This window comes from Mytilus galloprovincialis, chromosome 5 (genome assembly GCF_965363235.1).
Source record: "Mytilus galloprovincialis chromosome 5, xbMytGall1.hap1.1, whole genome shotgun sequence".
In the NCBI taxonomy this organism is placed as follows: domain Eukaryota; kingdom Metazoa; phylum Mollusca; class Bivalvia; order Mytilida; family Mytilidae; genus Mytilus; species Mytilus galloprovincialis.
The window spans coordinates 56,821,069-56,842,222 of NC_134842.1; the positions used below are offsets into that span (position 1 = coordinate 56,821,069).

General features: G+C 31.3%; 1 protein-coding gene across 1 annotated transcript; it reads left to right on the top strand.

The window, feature by feature from the left end:
• Nucleotides 1-89: 89 nt before the first annotated feature.
• On the top strand, nt 90-18,941 carry LOC143076099 (uncharacterized). The gene is made up of 13 exons (XM_076251737.1): nt 90-216; nt 2,482-2,576; nt 3,122-3,238; nt 3,557-3,736; nt 7,316-7,420; nt 8,210-8,286; nt 11,701-11,814; nt 12,257-12,353; nt 12,992-13,160; nt 13,585-13,676; nt 14,623-14,790; nt 17,691-17,816; nt 18,608-18,941. Exons 1-13 carry the CDS (start codon nt 138-140, stop codon nt 18,620-18,622), a joined length of 1,434 nt encoding a protein of 477 aa, XP_076107852.1. The 5' UTR covers nt 90-137; the 3' UTR covers nt 18,623-18,941.
• Nucleotides 18,942-21,154: the final 2,213 nt, after the last annotated feature.

Below are 21,154 nucleotides of genomic sequence, written 5' to 3' on the forward strand. Positions count from 1 at the left end.
ACAAAATATTTTTCTAAACTCAACAGTACAAAGTATCGCAATCTTTTTATGCTGAATTGGTTTTAAGATAAATCTTCAAGGGGTAACAAAGCGTTGGTTGCTTTCCCTTCCCATACCTTCCCTTATTTTTTTCTGTGATGGACAGAAAAGCTCAATATAAACACAAGACAGATGACGTTGATACAATACGAAATAGAAATAGAAATGAAGAAATTGGTAGGAAATTTGGAAACCTGTTTGTTTTATGTTCAAGTTTTTGTAATGTCTGTTTTTCGTTTCTGGCTTCAGCAGTTCTAGGTTTCACTTTACACAAGATACAGTCACCTTAATATTTTGAGTAAATGATTGAAAATAGGTTAAAAACGTAATTTGTGTCACTGTATTTAGTGTAAATTTCTTTTATAAGGCAGTTATTTGAAGACAGAAGATGACAAAGTCTGTATCTTTTGTTTTCATGGATATGATACTTTTTGTTTTAATATCAGATAAATTTGCAGGAATTCATAATTCTATATGAAAGATCTGTTCAACTTCATCAGGAGTCTTTCACAGCTCAGAGAAAACCTATGCACCTTGCATGCAAGTTAAAACTGAAAATCTGACAAAGTTAAAATATCTCCCAAAAGAGCAAATATTAATACAAAGGCAGTGGCTATTTTGCCTGCTCAGGCAAAATAGCCTCTTAGGTGCTATTTACGGGCTCCAGCAAAATAGCCTCCTTGGCGTTATTTTGCCAGCTTCAGCAAAATAGTGATTTGTATGGGGTTTTGCTATTTTGCCGGTCTTTTTACAGATTTTTGAGAAATATATTTTTTAAGAAATCAATGAATGCAGAAATGTTTTAGTGGCTGGATGTCAATAACCTTTGTGTTCGCCTTGTCTTCCTAGTCATTCAATTTTGGTGAACTACACTCATAACATACGTTAATTTCTGTTGAACATTGAAAAAAAAAGGAAAATAACAAATTTGTTATCAAACAAACTTGCATTATTTTTATGCCCCACCTACGATAGTAGAGGGGCATTATGTTTTCTGGTCTGTGCGTCTGTTCGTTCGTCCGTTCGTTTGTCCGTTCGTTCGTCCGTTCGTCCGTCCGTTCGTTCGTTCGTCCGTCCGTCCGTCTGTCCCGCTTCAGGTTAAAGTTTTTGGTCGAGGTAGTTTTTGATGAAGTTGAAGTCCAATCAACTTCAAACTTGGTACACATGTTCCCTATGATATGATCTTTCTAATTTTAATGCCAAATTAGAGATTTTACCCCAATTTCACGGTCCACTGAACATAGAAAATGATAGTGCGAGTGGGGCATTCGTGTACTGAGGACACATTCTTGTTTACTTATAAAATGAAAAGCTACAGCCGTTTTTTTTGGAGTACTTTGAAACGTGAAACAAGGACTATAGAATTCATGAAAACCATACAAAACTTTAATAATAATCTATAGTCTATGGTGCAATAAAACAAAATATTGTTCACATGATGCATATACATGATATAGAAATAGTACTAGTATAAATTTTAATATTGTAAGCTTTTTTTTTTAGACTTCCTATTCATGAAAGAAAAGAAATAAATTCTAGACTAGTATCAATTTTAATATTAATGCTTCCTTTTTTTTTTTACTTCATATTCAAGAAAATGTACTAGTATCAAGTTGTTAATTTTTAAGTAAAGAATATCAATCTTAATATACACGTTTTGTATAAATGTTTAAGGAAGACATAGTTGTATAGAGATTTCACATTAAAGTGTATGTTTCTATATTTTTTCTATTATTAATTTCTATACTTCTGTTTCAATCTTAATCAAGACTGGAAAAATAGCAAAACTGTATACAAATCGCTATTTTGTCAGCTCCGGCAAAATAGCCACTGCCTAATACAAATCAAAATTCTGACCACATGCTCATCTACAGTAAGTCCATATATGTACAAACAGCCAGCAAAGAAAAAACTTGCTACATGTAGCATTCAAACTGTAATTTATACTTTCAGAATTACATGTACAGGCAAGATATAACTCTATGAGAACAGTACTACATGTACTAGTTTTAAAATAAGTTATCATTTTGAGTTGTGTCACATATTTTTTGGATCTGTTTGTTAAGGAATGACTGTAATATTTTTTCTTTCTATGAAGAAATTAAGAAATAACATAAAAAATTTGGTGCACACTGAATAACGCGCGTAGCGGGTTATTTAACAGTGTGCACCACATTTTTTATGTTATTTTGAATAGACAGAAAAAATATTACAGTCATTTCTTATAATTTAATTCTAAATTCCATTTTAAACTGTAGAAAACCATGAAAGCACATTGATGACGTCACAGTCACATGACTAAATTATGTCTATGAGCTCATAACAAAATAACGTCAGCCAATCAGAAGACGCGTTAATGTACATCCAAAATTAAATTATTGTTGCATAATGCATAAACATTATTATAATAAGGAACTACAGGATTTTTTTTATTATTTTCAGCTTTAAGAAAAGAAAAGAAAGATAAATTACTAAGCTCAAAAAGATTTCGTTTAGCTGAAGGAGAAGAACTTACAGATGAATACAGTATAAGTGAAGTATGAATAATTTATTTTAGAAAATTATGTAGATGACATGTACAGGCAATTTTAAAAGCTTTAGTTTAAATTACTGGGTGGCAAAATTGTCTGTGAAAAAGTTGAATATTTTGTTTTATGTGAAGTACAAAAATTTGGGAAGAGATACCAAGGAGGCAATGAAAACAAAAACAGACAACACCATGGGTAAAAAAATAAAAGACCAACATTAATTCACAAAACACCATACAGAAAACTAAAAATTGAAAATAGATGTTCTGACATTTAAATATAAATTTCTGTGGAAACAAATTATCAGTTTTCAAGAAAATTCAATACTACAATGTAAAATATGTGTACAGTGTAGGAGAGTAAAGAGATTACTTTTGATTTCAAAATATCAATTAATTTTTTTCTGAAAGCATTTTATACAAACAACAACCTTGACAAAAAGGTTTATTCTATTCTATTTTAGAAAAAAAGCTTATTTTGATTTTACTGTTTTTTAATGTCAAGTAGCAATGAATATGCTGTTACATTTCATTTACAAGTGTCATTTATTTTAGGTAAAAACCATAGCAGCTAACTTAAAGAAGTCTGGAACTAACACTTTGGCTGCTTTAAAACTCTTAAGACAGGCATTTTCACAAGGAACAGTGTACATTGATGCATTTGTAAGGCAAGTAAATTGTCATTACTTCAGGGTCTTTGATTGCCCAAGATTTCCAATTGAGTATACATAAGGTGATTCATTTGATTTTAAATGAAAACGGGGAGATAATTAAATTTCATTATAAATGTGGGATCCTTTTGTGAGTTCATTTGTAGACCTAATTCATACTTGTTGTGTATCTTATTTGATTTAACTGGATATTGAATTTTTGCCTAACCGTAAGACTATAACTTGTTGTCTCAGTCATCAGCGTTAAGGTTTTGTGATTTATCTACACATGCCTTGTTATTCATTTTATATTCATAAAACAATCTGTTTTTGTAGTGAGGAAAACATTATACACACACTGGTTGGACTATATACAGGAACAAATTCAGATTTACAGCTAGAAGCAGGATGGTGTATCACAAACATATCAGCAGGAAGCCATGACCAGGCCATGTTAATCTCTAAATATGTAGCTCCATACCTGGTAGCTTACCTAAGTAGTCAAAACTTTCTCTTACAGGTAATTATCTATTGTACAAAAAGAAGATTAATAATTTCAGCTGATTTCAATGAGTGTGTAGCTGAATGTAATATGTTTGGTTAGCTTGCTTGCTAGCTGAACCGTGAAGTCATTGTTAGATTATTAGATTAGGTAAACTACCCTCCTTTGAGAGTAGACTAGTCTGATAGATAACCAATTTATCTGTCTGTAAGACTAGGCTTCTTCGAAAGGAGGGTAATATACCTTACCTAACAATGACTTCACGGATCAGCTAACAAGCAAGCTAACTAAAGATATTACATTTATTTAGCTACACGCTCATTGAGATCGGCTTGATATTTTACAACTTCAATATTGTATTCATGATTGTGAAATAAGCAACTAGAGGCTCTAAAGAGCCTGTGTCGCTCACCTTGGTCTATGTGCATATTAAACAAAGAACACAAATGGATTCATGACAAAATTGTATTTTGGTGATGGTGATGTGTTTGAAGTTCTTACTTTACTGAACATTCTTGCTTCTTACAATTATATCTATAATGAACTTTGCCCATTAGTAACAGAGAAAAATATTTGGTAAAAATTTACATAAATTTACCAAATTAATGAAAATTGTTAAAAATTGACTATAAAGGGCAATAACTCCTTAAGGGGTCAATTGACCATTTAGGTCATGTGGACTTATTTGTAGATCTTACTTTGATGAACATTATCGCTGTTTACAGTTTATCGCTATCTATAATAGTATTCAAGATAATAACCAAAAACAGCAAAATTTCTTTAAAAATTACCAATTGGAGGGCAGCAACCCAATAACCGGTTGTCCTATTCATTTGAATATTTCAGGGCAGATATATATTGACTTGATTAACAATTTAACTCCTTGTCAGATTTCCTCTAAATGATTTGGGTTTCAGAGTTATAGGCAAAAAACTACATTTTACCCCTGTTCTATTTTTAGCCGTGGTGGCCATCTTGGTTGGATGGCCAGGTCATCGGACACATTTTTCAAACAAGGTACCTCAAAGATGACTGGCCAGGTTTGAATTAATTTGGCCCAGTAGTTTCAGAGGAGAAGATTTTTGTAAAAGATAACTAAGATTTACGAAAAATGGTTAAAAATTGACTATAAAGGGCAATAACTCCTAAAGGGGTCACCTGACCATTTCGGTCATGTTGACTTATTTGTAAATCTTACTTTGATGAACATTATTGCTGTTTACAGTTGATCTCTATCTATAATAATATTCAAGATAATAACCAAAAACAGCAAAATTTCCTCAAAATTACCAATTCAGGGGCAGCAACCCAACAACAGGTTGACCGATTAATCTGAAAATTTCAGGGCAGATAGATCTTGACCTGACAAACATTTTTACTCCGTATCAGAGTTCCTCTAAATGTTTTGGTTTTTGAGTTATAAGCCATAAACTGCATTTTACCCCTATGTTCTATTTTTAGCCGTGGCGGCCATCTTGGTTGGTTGACCAGGTCACACCACACATTTTTTAAACTAGATACCCCAAAGATAATTGTGGCCAACTTTGGATTAATTTGGCCCATTAGTTTCAGAGGAGAAGATTTTTGTAAAAGATTACTTAGATTTATGAAAAATGGTTAAAAATTGACTATAAAGGGCAATAACTCCTTAAGGGGTCAACTGACCATTTTGGTCATGTTGACTTATTTGTAAATCTAACTTTACTGAACATTATTCCTGTTTACAGTTTATCTCTATCTATAATAATATTCAAGATAATAACCAAAAACGGCAAAAATTTCCTCAAAATTACCAATTCAGGGGCAGCAACCCAACAACAGGTTGACCGATTCATCTGAAAATTTCAGGGCAGATAGATCTTGACCTGATAAACATTTTTACCCCACATCAGATTTCCTCTAAATGCTTTGGTTTTTGAGTTATAAGCCAAAAACTGCATTTTACCCCTATGTTCTATTTTTAGCCGTGGCGGCCATCTTGATTGGTTGACCGGGTCACGCCACACATTTTTTAAACTAGATACCCCAAAGATAATTGTGGCCAAGTTTGGATTAATTTGGCCCAGTAGTTTCAGAGGAGAAAATTTTTGTAAAAGATTACTTATATTTATGAAAAATGGTTAAAAATTGACTATAAAGGGCAATAACTCCTAAAGGGGTCAACTGACCATTTCGGTCATGTTGACTTATTTGTAAATCTAACTTTGCTGAACATTATTGCTGTTTACAGTTTATCTCTATCTATAATAATATTCAAGATAATAACCAAAAACAGCAAAATTTCCTCAAAATGACCAATTCAGGGGCAGCAACCCAACAACGGGTTGACCGATTCATCTGAAAATTTCAGGGCAGATAGATCTTGACCTGATAAACATATTTACCCCATGTCAGATTTCCTCTAAATGCTTTGGTTTTTGAGTTATAAGCCAAAAACTGCATTTTACCCCTATGTTCTATTTTTAGCTGTGGCGGCCATCTTGGTTGGTTGACCGGGTCACGCCACACATTTTTTAAACTAGATACCCCAATGATGATTGTGGCCAAGTTTGGTTCAATTTGGCCCAGTAGTTTCAGAGGAGAAGATTTTTGTAAAAGTTAACGACGACGGACGACAGACGACGGACGACGACGCCGGACGCCGGACGCAAAGTGATGGGAAAAGCTCACTTGGCCCTTTGGGCCAGGTGAGCTAAAAATGACCATCACATAGAAATTTTCATGTTTATCGTAAATATGAACATGTTTGTATCAGTTGTATTTTTCTCTAGCTCTTGTTATTTACCAACTGTGAAGTGTGTACAATCTTAAAAAAAATATAAAGATTGCCAATGAGACAACTATCCACCAACAACCACCAGAGGAGAATGTAATATACTGATTACTGTAAATACAGAAATTATTGCAATGTTTTTATTAATACAAAAAATGTGACAGGGTTATAATGGCAATAATTAAAACTTGCAATTTCAAAATTTTTAGATGAATGAAACAGGATTTTTATGAATGTCGCAAACTTAAAATAGCCTTTTAGTCTAAAATGACAAAATTGCCATCATAAATGCACACAATAATTTCTGAATTTACAGTAATAAAAAATAACTGATAACTTAGAAAGACGTGAAATACAGGTGGAGGTTGATGGGATTAAAGTTTGGTTTTGTCGTGTTTACAACAATTTAAAAAAACAATCAAATATAAACATGATAAATGAAGTTTATTATGGATATAACATGAACATTTGCTTTCTGCACCATGACTTTTAAGGTCCCTTTAAAAAATAAAAATCAACAAAACAGTTGTTTTCTCTGTGAAAATTTTTGTTTGATGGGACAATGAGCCATATTACCAACATTTCTAATTAAGAACAGTTGTAAAAAGATGTTGTTAACTGATTTTGTTTGGTATATATCAATCTGCAGTTTAGTCTCAAAAACATGAAAGTCCTCAAAACTAATACTTTTAGTACTTAAACGTTTCTTTCCTTATACTGTCTTCATGTGATATTCATGATTCTTACTACATGTATTAAATTATTTTGTGATTTTGAGAGCAGCTACATGTATTACCTAACTTATTTAATTTTGTATTTTATAGGACCAAAGTGCTTGGGCCCTAGGTAATTTGGCAGGAGACAGTCAAGAATGTAGAAATATGGTCCGGGCTCAGGGTGTGGTTGCACCATTAATTAAATTATTGCAGGTTAGTCTAATGTGATATTTATGTTGAAGAGGAATTTGTATAAGTTAGATATAATTATCAAGGATTATTAAGGAATAAACGTCCTGCAATATATTTGCAGGCACGAACAAACTATTTTATTTTTTATTTTTTTTATTTTTTTTTTTTTATATAGATTAGACCGTTGGTTTTCCCGTTTGAATGGTTTTACACTAGTAATTTTGAGGCCCTTTATAGCTTGTTGTTCGGTGTGAGCCAAGGCTCAGTGTTGAAGGCCATACATTGACCTATAATGGTTTACTTTTTTTAAATTGTTATTTGGATGGAGAGTTGTCTCATTGGCACTCACACCACATCTTCCTATATCTATAAACTAATATAGATTTAATACCCATTGAAATGCATGTTTTCTATTACATGTCATAAATATTATATATGTACAACAAAGCTTGAAAGATAAAATTTTAAAACATACAAACCAGAACTGATAGTAATAGTACTTCATAATGATCATTTAACAATGGATTTGACCACCTGAGATCACCCCCTAGTTTTTGGTGAGGTTCATGTTGCTCAGCCTTTAGTTTTCTATGTTGTGTTTTGTGTACTATTGTTTGTCTGTTTGTCTTTTCTTTTTTAGACATGGCGTTGTCAGTTCGACTTATTAGTTTGAATGTCTCTGGTATCTTTTGCCAGTGAAGAATGAAAGAAAGGATATTAAAAAATTATTCAATTACTATTCTCACTGCTGTTCTTTGCAATAAGCATTTTCTGAGTTTTCCTTTCAGTAAAACATTATCTTTATTTCAGTCCCAACATCCTGCTGTTGTCCAGTCTGCAGCTTTTGCTTTGTCAAACTTGGCCAAGGAATGTATTGAAATCTCAAGGTAGGATCTATGAATTTTGTAGTTTGGATATTTAAAAAAATGAGGGATATTTGTAAAGCCTGAATGATTTTTAATTAAACGAAAATTAGCTAACAATTAAAAGTTAAGACAAAGGTTAAAAATGTGTCAGCTGATAAACATATTGACAAGTGTCAGTCTCCCTAAATCTACACTTTGTACAAAAGGGGAGATAATGCTTTGATAAATTTTTATAAAAAAACTTGTGTTTAATCAATGGATAATAGGGTACTGTTTTAAAAAAGTTTCAGTTTGTTGTTCCATAGTTAAATTGTTTGAGGCTATATATCACTTATATTGGACAAGTCTGGTTTGATTGAAACTTTACACTGTTGTTTCAAAAAATATCTTGATGGTCGTTACAGAGTTACAGTACGCCCAGAGAGTATGTAATCGCGAACTCTAATCACCGATTTCCGAGTGTAGCGGTGTGACACCGCGAATCACAGATTATACTCCCAATTTCCTCCAAAGATTCTCTCCCAACACTGCGTGGCTGTTTATTAGTTTATTGCCCATTGGATGTACTGAAAATTAATGACGCGTAACAACATCATCGGATTAGCCAGATTTATTACCTTTGTACATTTAATCGATCTTGATTGCACCTGTGTGCTTTAAAATACGTTATTTAAATGTCCTTTCATTGTCAGATAAAAGTGTGACATTTTTATTTAAAATAAGATAATTATTCTTGTATGTATATGCCCATGTCATTGTCATATGACATACAACGTACAAACGTATAGAAATACGAATAAAACACTTATTTTGTATTTTCATTATAGTCCGATCAGGTCATAATTTTTATTTTTTCAACAAAGACGATTTTACCACAATTAGAACCTTTTATGACCTACTCAGTGAGCAATATTCGGTTCATTAATAGTTCAATATTATATAATTAATATCAACTGGCTTAAAACAAAATGATGTTTTTTACGGTAATATGTCCAATCTAAATTAAACCCAAGAGTTAATTTATCGGATCAACAAGTGAACTCTGTTACTTTCAATTTATTTTGAAATGTAAAATATTATGTTTCACTACCTCGGTAGATTACCTACTTGAAATATTTGAATTTTAAAAAGAAACTGTAAAGTGACAAATAGTTTTGTATGCAATGTGGCAGCCCTATATTCATAAATACTGAGATACATTCGCCGCCCAGACACAACACAATAATCACAACCTTTAAATATTTAATTATATGGAGAGAAAAAAATCATGTGTTTTTTATCCGTTATGATCTGTTATTGATCTTTAATTATTTAAAATAAAATTGGATTGGCGCAATCCGTATTTTACTGCTCGTTAAAAGTCCTCGGCGAAATATAAAAAGAAGTATTTCAACAATTATAAAATAGAATATTTAAATGAAATTATATCGTGTTCTACAAGAAAGAAATATGAAAAAAAAAATGTGGATCGGATTTTTACGATCGGCAAATTTTCACAGAGGATCTCTACCAACGCCCATCAGGAACTGAACGACATGCATCCTGTTTTCATCTACCATTAATATATAGTGTTGACTATGGACGCATAAATAATGTCCGGTTTTATGTCCTCTGTTGACTGAGAAACGTAAAAATAAAAGGCTGATGTTGGTTAATTCAGAAAAAGAATACAATTTAGAATCTGGTTAATCAATTGTAAAAGTACCTTCTAGAGCCTCAATCTTAACAGACACAAATTTATGTCAATCAAAGCAAGTTTAAACCTTGAATGAATTTTCCCACGGTTATCCAGAAAGGTCACCTGAGTTTACTGTTACATGATAATATTTCCCGCCAAAACATGATAATATTTCCCGCCAAATAAAAATCTCGTGGACAAAATTGATGTCACTATTTTTAGCATTCAATATTGTGAGCAAAGTCAAGTTCAAGTTCAACTACGCACTGTTGATCACTGAGATGCGTATCGTCTTCCCACGGCAATTAATTGCTTTAAAAATATTTAAAGATCACTGTTCTAAATACAACACAAAAGTTTACATTCATTGTGCGTAAATGAATATTATGCAACGACGATTTGATGCAGCTATAGAAGTATTCCTGTTGTAGCCGAAATGTTTTATCTATCCTAAAGTAATGCTAACAAATCGTGAAGAGAAAATGCCGTAGACTTATTAAGCATAAGGAATGGTGAAAAGTATTTTCTTTTTTTCTTGCATATACAAGTTTTAAGACACGTAATTTTCTTTCTTTCTCACATTTTATACCTTCAGCGTTAATTTCCGTTTATTTTCACGCAAGTATGTCTCTTTTCGTAAGTAATATAAATTACCGATAAAAAAAAAACCGAGGTCATAATCAAGTATAGATTATTTTTTTTATAAAACTTTAATGCAATTGAAAGCATTAACAACAACCTTTTGCTTTTTAAAACTTTTATTTTGTAATCGTAAAATGGAAATGGCGTAGACTTATTAGCATAACAGATAGTGAATAATATTTTCTTTTTTACTTGTATAAAAAAACTTTGAGACGTGTCACTTTTCTTTAAACTACCCTAATTTATTCAGCGTTAGTCTCCGTTTATTGTTACACAATTATATCTCTTTTAGTAAATTAAATATTTATTTACTGATAAAAAACGGAAGTCAAAATCAAATATAGTTGTTTTTAAAAATTGATTTAAATGTACAGAGTAATTAAAAGAATTAACAACAACGTTTTTATTTTGATTTTAATCTTTCGTTTGTTTCAAGCAATCAGATATAAACTGATAATCAATAGACAGGAAATACAATTGTTTAATTACATTAGAAATCTCGCATACCTTGACTGTCGCGTGCCGGCATAGATCAGAAGGATTAGGGCAATTAATTACCTGGTGTGACACCGCGTCACTCCAGACTGGGAGAGATGTCGCTAATACAATAACAAAAGGTAACGGATTTACGCGGAAGTCGGAGGGAATACTCCCAAATTTCTCCGTGAATTTAGGGAGTGATGTCGGAGTTTCCTGGTGTCACACCAGGAAAAAACTCGGTGTATGGAGTTTGGGATGACTTTCGCGAAAATTGTACTGTATGGGACATTAACCATCAGATAAAAGTAAATTTTTCACATGTCCTGCAATAAATACAGTTTACTGAGATCGATTTACTTGAAACTTTTGTTTATTTTGGGGTTTGTTAAAAGCAAACTCCCTTTTAATTTCCAAATTTTTGTTTATAATTCAAGAGTTGTGGGACTTGAATCATCAAAATAACTGCATTTTATACATGTTGTGCACTAACTGTATTAAATATAATCAGATCAAAGTACTTACATTTTTTTAATATATTTGGGCATTTGTGAACTTGAAAATAAGCTCCCTTTCCTATATATGATTTTTAGATTTGTCTTTCTAAATTTTTTTTCACAACTGTTTATATATTTCAGGGAGATGATACAGGGACAGGTTATTTCAGCATTATTGCCACATTTCATCTACCATCCAGACAATGTCAATATACTGTCAGAAGTGTCGTGGGTCTTCACTTATCTAGCCTCAAGGTAGGGTTATTGAATACTGAGTCAGGTTATACCATCGTTACTGCCACATTTCATCTATCATCCAGACAATGTCAATATACTGTCAGAGGTGTCGTGGGTCTTCACTTATCTAGCCTCAAGGTAGGGTTACTGAATACTGACTGATATATCTGAACTGAAGCATTTCGTAAAGAGACAAAATTTTATAAAACTATGTAACTTTGTTGAAATGTTTGCAACTATTTATTCAAATTTAGACATAAACCTTTTCTATGATAACTATTGTGTCTTTCAGAAGACTCAATTAAATTTAGCTATCATTAAGACAAACATTTTTAAATGTAAACATTATATTGATTAAATGTAAATGTTATATGCATGTTATTATTTGAAATACTGTAAAACAATTCATATCCAATATTGTGAAGTAAAATTTATTTAAATGCTTTTTCTTTGCTTTAAGTGGTGAATTCTCTGAAGAAATTGTGAAAAATGGTGTTTTGACACAAATAGTTGTATTGTTGATACAGTTATCTGAGGTGCAACCACATATAGCAACGGTAAGTTATAATTCTGAAAAAGAATATATAGATAACAGTGTTGTTTCCATTTATTCCCATATATTTCACATTTAAAATATATTTTTTTGCACACAAAAAATGTCATCTTCACAAAAACAAATATATGATCCTATCATTATTTACACATTTCATGCATATATAAAACAATATCAGTTATAAAAATATTAAAAAAAAAAATATTTGAATTTTAGCAAGAAGCATACATAAAATTATTTTGGTACTGTTCCAGAGCGGGGAATCGTTTTTTTACACCCATGAGTACAGAAAAATAGTAGTTAAGTAACCTGACAAATGACATCATAAAGACATGCATATTTTTTTAAATCCCCTATTGAATTGACAGACATAACTCTCAAAACCTCTATTTAGCATATTGAGTACTTTTTAATGACAAAAATTTGTGGATTGTTCATAAATGCTAGTTGCTATCTATGAAATCACATATCTACTAAATACATTTTCACTTATCCCTAGAAATTAAATGAATCCACAGTATGTTGCATTTGGATTTGTGGCATTGAATTATGTGCTATTTTAATAGATATTGTCACCACGCTTCCAAATAAGAATTCCAAACATCTGTTTTCTGTCATGCTCATGCTTTATGATTGTTTTAGGTTGTGACCCCATTGCTACGTTGCCTTGGTAACCTGTGTAGTGGTCCAGATGAGTACACAGTTATGGCATGTGAGAACCCACAACTACTTCCTGTATTAGGCAAATACTTATCATCAAATCACAGACATGTTAAGAAAGAAACATTATGGGTTTTATCTAATTTAACAAGTAAGATAATTATTTTGTACTGTACTGTAATATAATATTGAATAGATAGAGAGAATCATATGTTTTTTTCAAATTTATATCCATATCGAAGCAATACACCAATATAATCTCAAGACCTCTCCTCGAGGAATAATGTTAGTTGAGGATTGATATGTTGCCTGATATTGAAAAAGCTATATCAAGTAGATGGTTTTTTTTCCAATGACATGAGGTACTACGGATAAGATAATTGCTATAGAGACAGTTCTTCACCAGAGTCCAAAGGACATACAATTTCAACTGAAAGTCACCATACGCCCTTCAACAATGAGCAAAACCCATGAAAAACTTTCTTAATAATATTTAAACCATACAACTTGCCTTGAGTCTTGGCTAATGTTATTGTTGCATGTATTCATTTTCCATACCCTATTCTGTATTATAGGTGAATCTAAAGCCTGTTCAGCAGTAACACATAGTCCTTTATTACACCAAATCCTGGAGCAAGTACCTGCTGCTTTTGATATCAAAATGGAAGTATGTTTTTAGAAACCTTTTAGCAATTAGCCAATCAAATGCAATATAGAAATGCTAATAATGACAACTTATACCCTATCTCAATATATCCCTATATTTTCAAAAGTGGAATAGCAATTAAATGTTTAATGCCTAAGTACACATTAAAATTAAACTACCAAAGGGAGATAATCCATAATAAATATGTGTCATAAGTCCCCTTTGATAACATGCATGGTTTGTAAGAATATTAACTAATTGTAATGCGAGAATGGTAGTTTTATAAGGAGGATGGTTATTGGTTACATTTTTATGTCACAGTCTTATAAGAGGGTACTATTCAGTTCAGATCTTAAATGCAGCCATAAGTATTTATGATTGACACCTGGTATTGTAAAGCAATGATATCACAGTGTCAATATTAGATTTTGAACAGATAACATGAACCTATGAATAGTTTTTTTCTTTGAAGAGCCAACTATGATATATTTGTGCAAAGGCTACTTTCACACAATGAAAACTTTTTTAAACTAAATACTTCATAAATCTGAAAACTGATATCTTGTAAATTCCTTTGAAAGGTAAACTGTTTCAAACAAACAATAGTGACTATTAATAGGCTGGGTTCCATGTGTTGGCATATCATGTAATAACCAATTGGCAGGGTTCTGTGTATTGGTACATTATGTATTGTTATTTAATTTCAGGTATTGTATGAGTTATGTAATTTCAGGCATTGTATGTGTAATGTAATTTCAGGTATTGTTTGTGCTGTGTAATTTCAGGCATTGTTCGTGTTATGTAATTTCAGGTATTGTTTGTGCTGTGTAATTTGAGGCATTGTATGTGTTATGTAATTTCAGGTATTGTTTGTGCTGTGTAATTTCAGGCATTGTATGTGTTATGTAATTTCAGGCATTGTATGTGTTATGTAATTTCAGGCATTGTATGTGTTTTGTAATTTCAGGCATTGTATGTGTTATGTAATTTAGCCATTCATGGAGAAGAAATCTGTAGTTACCTTGTTGACAATGGAGTTCTACAGCAAGTAACACCTGTTTTAAAGTCATCAGATGTAGAAATACTAAATTTAGGTTTATCCTTAGTAGAAATGGCACTAAGAATGACACAAAATGTAAGTTAAAGATGTTGGAGGTCATAATTTTAGAGACCAAGGTCATACTGTAGATTCATTTATTTTTCGTTGATTCTTGCATTTTTGTGGCTTTGCCAAAGTCTGCATACAGTCCATAAGAAAATTTGTAATTCTTTGAACTCTTTTTAAAATTAATGCTTGTGATAAATTCAAATGATTAGCAACAGCAAAATACCAAAAGGGAGATAATTCTAAGTGAAATATGAAGCCCTAAGGCAAACGTAAGAATATTCTTACCCCTTGTTAAAGGGAAAATTCGCAAAAAAATAAAAATTTGATATTATGTTCATCCTAAATAAATAAGCATATTCTCAAAATATTAAAGCTTTATTTGTCTAGATAAGTGAGTTATTAGATTTTTAAAATCGACTCTAAATTCTCGGCAAGACGCCATCTTCAAAACTAATGATCACGGATATCTAATTACCACAAAGTCCTAGTTCACGGCATGACATGTCCGTTAATCAGTGTTAATATGACTTCTCAAGCTGATGGATTTTTTACCCGACCAAGTAATGGAAGCTGAAGAAGTCTACATAGTTTTCAAGATCATCAAATCAAGTTATGCTTCACTAAGATTGATAAGAATAATTTAAAAAATACTTTAAAAAACATCTTAATTTTTTAAGAGGGTTAAATATTCAACGTACAATGCGGAGGTCAGGTTAAAAAGCTGTAAATGACATAATATCGTACAATGGTTTTAGCTGGTCAATAAATTTACATTTTTGGCACCCAGATACAGTATCAAGTATTGTATGAATTATGCTATAACAATGTTAAAGTATGTCTCAATAAAGTGAAAAAAAGTCCGGAGATACTTATTATAAACTGAGATTTATCTCCTATGTAAAAGTTTTTTTAAATGCTTTTTTTCTTTAACGTATATTTCTAGCTTATTTTGAGTTATAACCTAACTTGACCCACGTTCAAAAACTTGTCTTCTTGTAATCAGCATGGCTTAATACAGGTAATTACCGGGGTATTGTAAATGTGACATATTGTAACGGTCGACTTCCTGGCAGGCTTGTTTAATTTAATACACAATGAACAAGGTCAATGAATCACATGCGTGATCGCGAGTGAACCAGGTGTGCACAGGTAAAATTTATAAAATATACCATACCAATATAAAACCAATATAAAACTGTCCGTGATATACGGCCTGCGTACAAAATCTAACAATTTTTTTAAGAGTGATTGTAAGAATACGTATAGATTATCCCACTGTTATCTAATTTCAATTTTACTTTTATTTATATTTCAGCACCCATTCTTCCGTTTTTATATATAATTTTTATTCCCGTTATTTCATACAAGTAATTCGTCTAGTTTTTATCTTCACATATGTGACTTCATTTTCACTCTAGAAAACAGTGGTATATTTTGAAATGAATGCCGTTTTATTTTAAGAACTGTTCATTCATTTTACATGTAAAATAAGAATATCAATTTGTAAACTTCTGACTATACAAATGCAGAATATACTGTGCAGGTTTGCTTTCGTCTAACGAGATAAGAGAACTGAAAAAACTGTCATATAAAAACAAGCACGCTCAAATCAATATTTAAAAATATATGAGTAAAACTTAACTTGAATAGCAAAATTAACAACCTTTGATCTCGAGTGTATTGGTAATAAATTTATGTATTTTTATAGTATAGCTCCATCCATAATCCATAATCCAAATGATATCAGATAATTATTTTCATTATAGATTAACCCTTCCGACCTCACTTAAATCTGAGACTGTCAACGGTTATAGTAGTAGTCTCAGCTAAAATCTAATGCCAAACGTTAGAAGTAAAAATGTAATACAGGTACACCTTTCTTTGATCATGGCTTTCAGATGTCTAAATTTAAGTGTTCCCGTACATTTTTTGCCTTTATAAGACAATTAAAATGCTTTTGTAAAACTAGTTCTATTTTCCCTTTTAAAAAAACATAAATAAATCATAAGAGCGTATATCATTTTATTCCGAAAACTAATTTCCATACTTTAACCGGTTCATTTTTCAGTTTAGTTCCTTATTTGAATTCAAATAAAATATTAGCATTAAATATAATTAAATAATTCTACGGCAATTCACTTGTATTTATCAACACCTTGAAAAGTATTTTAAATTTGTGTATTAAACGCGACCTCCTGTCTTATAATCCACTGATCCGAATAGACAGTCGCACCTGGCACGGAGTGCCCTAGAGGGCAAGCTAATTACCAATCTGCAAATAACATTTTACCTTCACAAGTATTGTCGGAGAATAATACACACATCGCATCAACCTAGTAATAACGTAGATAGTAAAAGGTCAATAAGCGTAAACCTATATATTGTCTTAACAGTTTAAAGTTATATATACTTCAATTTATTCACTTTATCAGTATGAAAAAGCATATATTAAAGCAAAATAATAAGAATAAGAATTTCTTGTGCTGTCTACAAAAATAAATCAAAATATTTAGGGAAATATAGAAAAATTATCTCATGAATGTGTACAACTGCACGTCTGTGTGTTTTATTTTCTTATTATCGGATGGTTATTAGATATAGCATTAGTCATCGGCGCGCTAACGATTACGTTAAAATATAGTTAAAAACCAAGACTTTTAATGATTGTATTTTAAATCCCAGCATGCAAAAACCAGGAGAAAACGTCATGACCTACAGGAAGTAGTTAATATTTTTTCATTAATTATTGAATTTCTCCTTTATTACTGCATGTATAGCGATAAAACTTTGTGAATATATATATATATTATGTCATAATGAACATATTTAAACCATAAGTAAAAAATCGCGAATTTTCCCTTTAACTTTATTCATTGATAAGTGTAATAACCAATATGTCCAATAATATTGTCTCCTCTTCATTATAGGGTTGTCATGTATTTGAGGAATGTGATGGAGTGACAAGACTAGAAGCTTTAGATTACCACAATAATGATACAATCAGACACCAAGCTAGTGAATTGTTAGATGTGTACTTTTATGGAGAATCGCAGGTTTGTAAAACATTTTAAATGGAATATTAAATAGTTATCAAAGGTACCAGGATTATAATTTAGTACACCAGACACGCGTTTCGTCTTCATAAGACTCTTCAGTGATGCTCATATCAAAATATTTATAAAGCCAAACAAACAAGTACAACCTAAGTCAAATTACAATATTTAAAAAAAAAAAGTATATTGTATAAGTTTCTGTGATGTATTAATTTTCTGTAATTCAAAGTAAAAAGACATGTACCTTAGTGAAACTTGTAAAGTACAAACACATTAAAATATTTAAAACCTTTCAAATAATAAATGACCCTATTAATAAAAGTATTTAGGGTATATGTAAATGAAATAACAAGCAATTAATGCTATAAACCTAAAATTACATTTGAAGGTCAAAATTAGGTTCCTTATAATAAGTCGGTTATCATACTGTATGTCAAGCTCTAACTGGACCTGATCAGACAGATTAAAAATAAATTCAATAGAATCTATTGCTATCTGCCATTAAACTTAATTTCCAATAGACATCAAAGTGTAAGGTTTTCTGAATAACAGCTATTTGATAAAGATTCTGACTTGGGACAGGCACACAAACCTTTAACAACAATCTATATATTTTGTTTATATTAACTTTTGTGTCAAGTTCCTAAAAAGTCTTGCTTTGCAATTCTATTCATTGTATGAGCTATTCACTTTTTTCTGGTAGCATGAAGTATATGTTTATCAGTTTGTTATTTTATGATAATTGTGGGTTCTAAATATGAAAATATGAATAATTATTCATTTCTTTTCAGGAAGGTGATGGATGAAGACATTATCAACTTAGCCATTTAAAAGACAGAAATATATTAGGCAGCAATCTATAATTTGCTTAGCTATATTTTGTGAGGTCTTCCTGCATAAACTATGAGTCATTTATGTGGAATAAATCAAATCATTCAGTGCTTAATTTACCCCAAAAAAAGTATTAGGTCTGACTACCAACATTAAAGAAGCCAACAGAACAAGCAAAAATAAAAAAATATGATTCTGACTTCAACTCACAATACATAATACTAGAAAAACAAATTGAAAATAGAAAAACAAAATTTTTTACAAGATGAAAACAAAAGTTATAGGAGCTAAAAAGATAGAAAAGTTTTGATAAAAATAGAATCTAAATGGCTGAGGAATTACATTCATTTTAATAGGGAAGCCATCCTCTTAGACAGATTAAACTTGTCGTATCTTATAAACCAACAGTAAACTTAAAACAAGTGTGATAATTTTTATACGACCGCAAAAATTGAAAAATTTTTGGTTGTATATTGGTATCACGTTGGCGCCGTCGTCTGAAGACATTTGGTTTTTGCACAATAACTTAAGTATAAGTAACCAGAAATCTATGAAATTTTAAAATAAGGTCTATGGACACAAAAGGAATGTTGGGATTGATTTTGGGAGTTTTAGTCCCAACAGTTTAGGAATTAGGGGCCAAAAACAGGTCCCAAATAAGCATTTTTCTTGGTTTTTTGCGCAATAACTTTAGTATAAGGTAATAGAAATCTATGAAATTTTAACACAAGGTTTAAGACCACAAAAGGAAGGTTTGGATTGATTTTGGGAGTTTTGGTCCCAATGAATTAGGGGCCAAAATTTAACTTTGTTTGATTTTATCAAAAAATGAATTATTGGGGTTCTTTGATATGCCAATCTAACCGGTATTCAGATTCTTAATTTTTGGTCCTGTTTTCAATTTGGTCTACATTAAGGTCCAAAGGGTCCAAAATTAAACTTAGCTTGATTTTAACAATTGAATTCTTGGGGTTCTTTGTTATGCTGAATCTAAACATGTACTTAGAATTTGGATTATGGGCCCAGTCTAGAAATTTTCAATTGCACAGTATTGCGCAATAGCAAGAAATCTTCAATTGCACAGTATTGTGCAATAGCAAGAAATCTGCAGTTGCACAGTATTGCACAATAGCAAGAAATATCTAATTGCACAATATTGCGCAATAGCAAGAAATTTTCAATTGCACAGTTTTGCGTAATAGCAAGAAATATTCAATTGCACAGTGTTGTCCCGTTTTCAAATTGGTCTACATTAAGGTCCAAAGGGTCAAAAATTGAACATTATTTGATTTCATAAAAAATTGAATATATGGAGTTCTTCAATATGCCGAATCTAACCATGTATTTAGATTTTGGATATTGGACCATAATAGGTAAATGTCCAATTTAAAAAAATTTAAGTTTTAAGTTTAAGTTCTTAGACCACATTCATTCTGTGTCAGAAACCTATATTGTGTCAACTATTTGATCACAATCCAAATTCAGAGCTGTATCAAGCTTAAATGTTGTGTCCATATTTGCCCCAACTGTTCAGGGTTTGACCTCGGCGGTCGTATAAAGCTGTGCCCTGCGGAGCATCTGGTTTTATATTTAATCTATTTTACACAATTATAAGTTGGAACATTTATAATGTATTTTGCTTTTATGTTTAAGATGGTAATAAATTACAAGCTTATTCAGTTTTAATAAACATCATTAGTAAATATATGTGTTAGAGTGTGATTTAATACTCAGATCTAGTAAAGCAATTGAGAAGGGACACTTAATCCGTATGATTATGATAAAAAGGTCATGTACTTGCTGAAGGTTGATAGTTACTGTAGGAAATATTCAAGAAAAAGTAGTGAGTTAGATGTTAATTAGGAAAAAACCCAACAATACAATAAAATCAGAATGTATGTCTCGTATTGTTTTGAATTCACCCATGTATTCAACGTTTGGATCATCCCTATACAATATCTGCCAATATAAAGAACAGGCCATATTATTTTTCTGTCTGTGCCTCCTGTAATTCATCTGTCCCTTCTTTTGTTTGTCCGCCCATCTGTCCCTCTTCAGGTTAAAGTTTTGGACAAGGTAGTTTTTGATTAATTTGGAGTCCAATATACTTGAAATTTAGTACACATGTTCCCTATTGATCAATCTAATTTTAATGCTGAATAGAATTTTGTCCCCATTTTCAGGGTCCACTGCATTTAGAAAATGAAAGTGTGAGTAGGGCATCCATATTCTATGGACACATTCTTGTTTTACCTCCTTTTCTAATATATATAAGTCATTCAAAGATTTAGAATGTGCACATTTAGCAAAAGAAATAAAAGAAAACTATTGTCGACTTTTAAAAACATTGGAGCCAACACACCAAGCTATGCCATAATGTTGTTACTGTTTTAATTTAAATCTGATGTTAAGAGTATCAAAACTTTTCATTATATTTGTTGTTTCTTTAACTTTTTGTGTAGAATTTATTGTTTAACCATTCAAAAGATTTGACATTGAAGAAACTA

Excerpts from the sequence above, each read along its gene's own strand:
- LOC143076099 (XM_076251737.1), top strand. The coding sequence starts at position 138 with ATGGACAGAAAAGCTCAATATAAACACAAGACAGATGACGTTGATACA. Across the intron at positions 7,421-8,209 it reads CATTAATTAAATTATTGCAG|TCCCAACATCCTGCTGTTGT; the intron begins GTTAGTCTAATG and ends TCTTTATTTCAG. Across the intron at positions 14,791-17,690 it reads CACTAAGAATGACACAAAAT|GGTTGTCATGTATTTGAGGA; the intron begins GTAAGTTAAAGA and ends TCTTCATTATAG.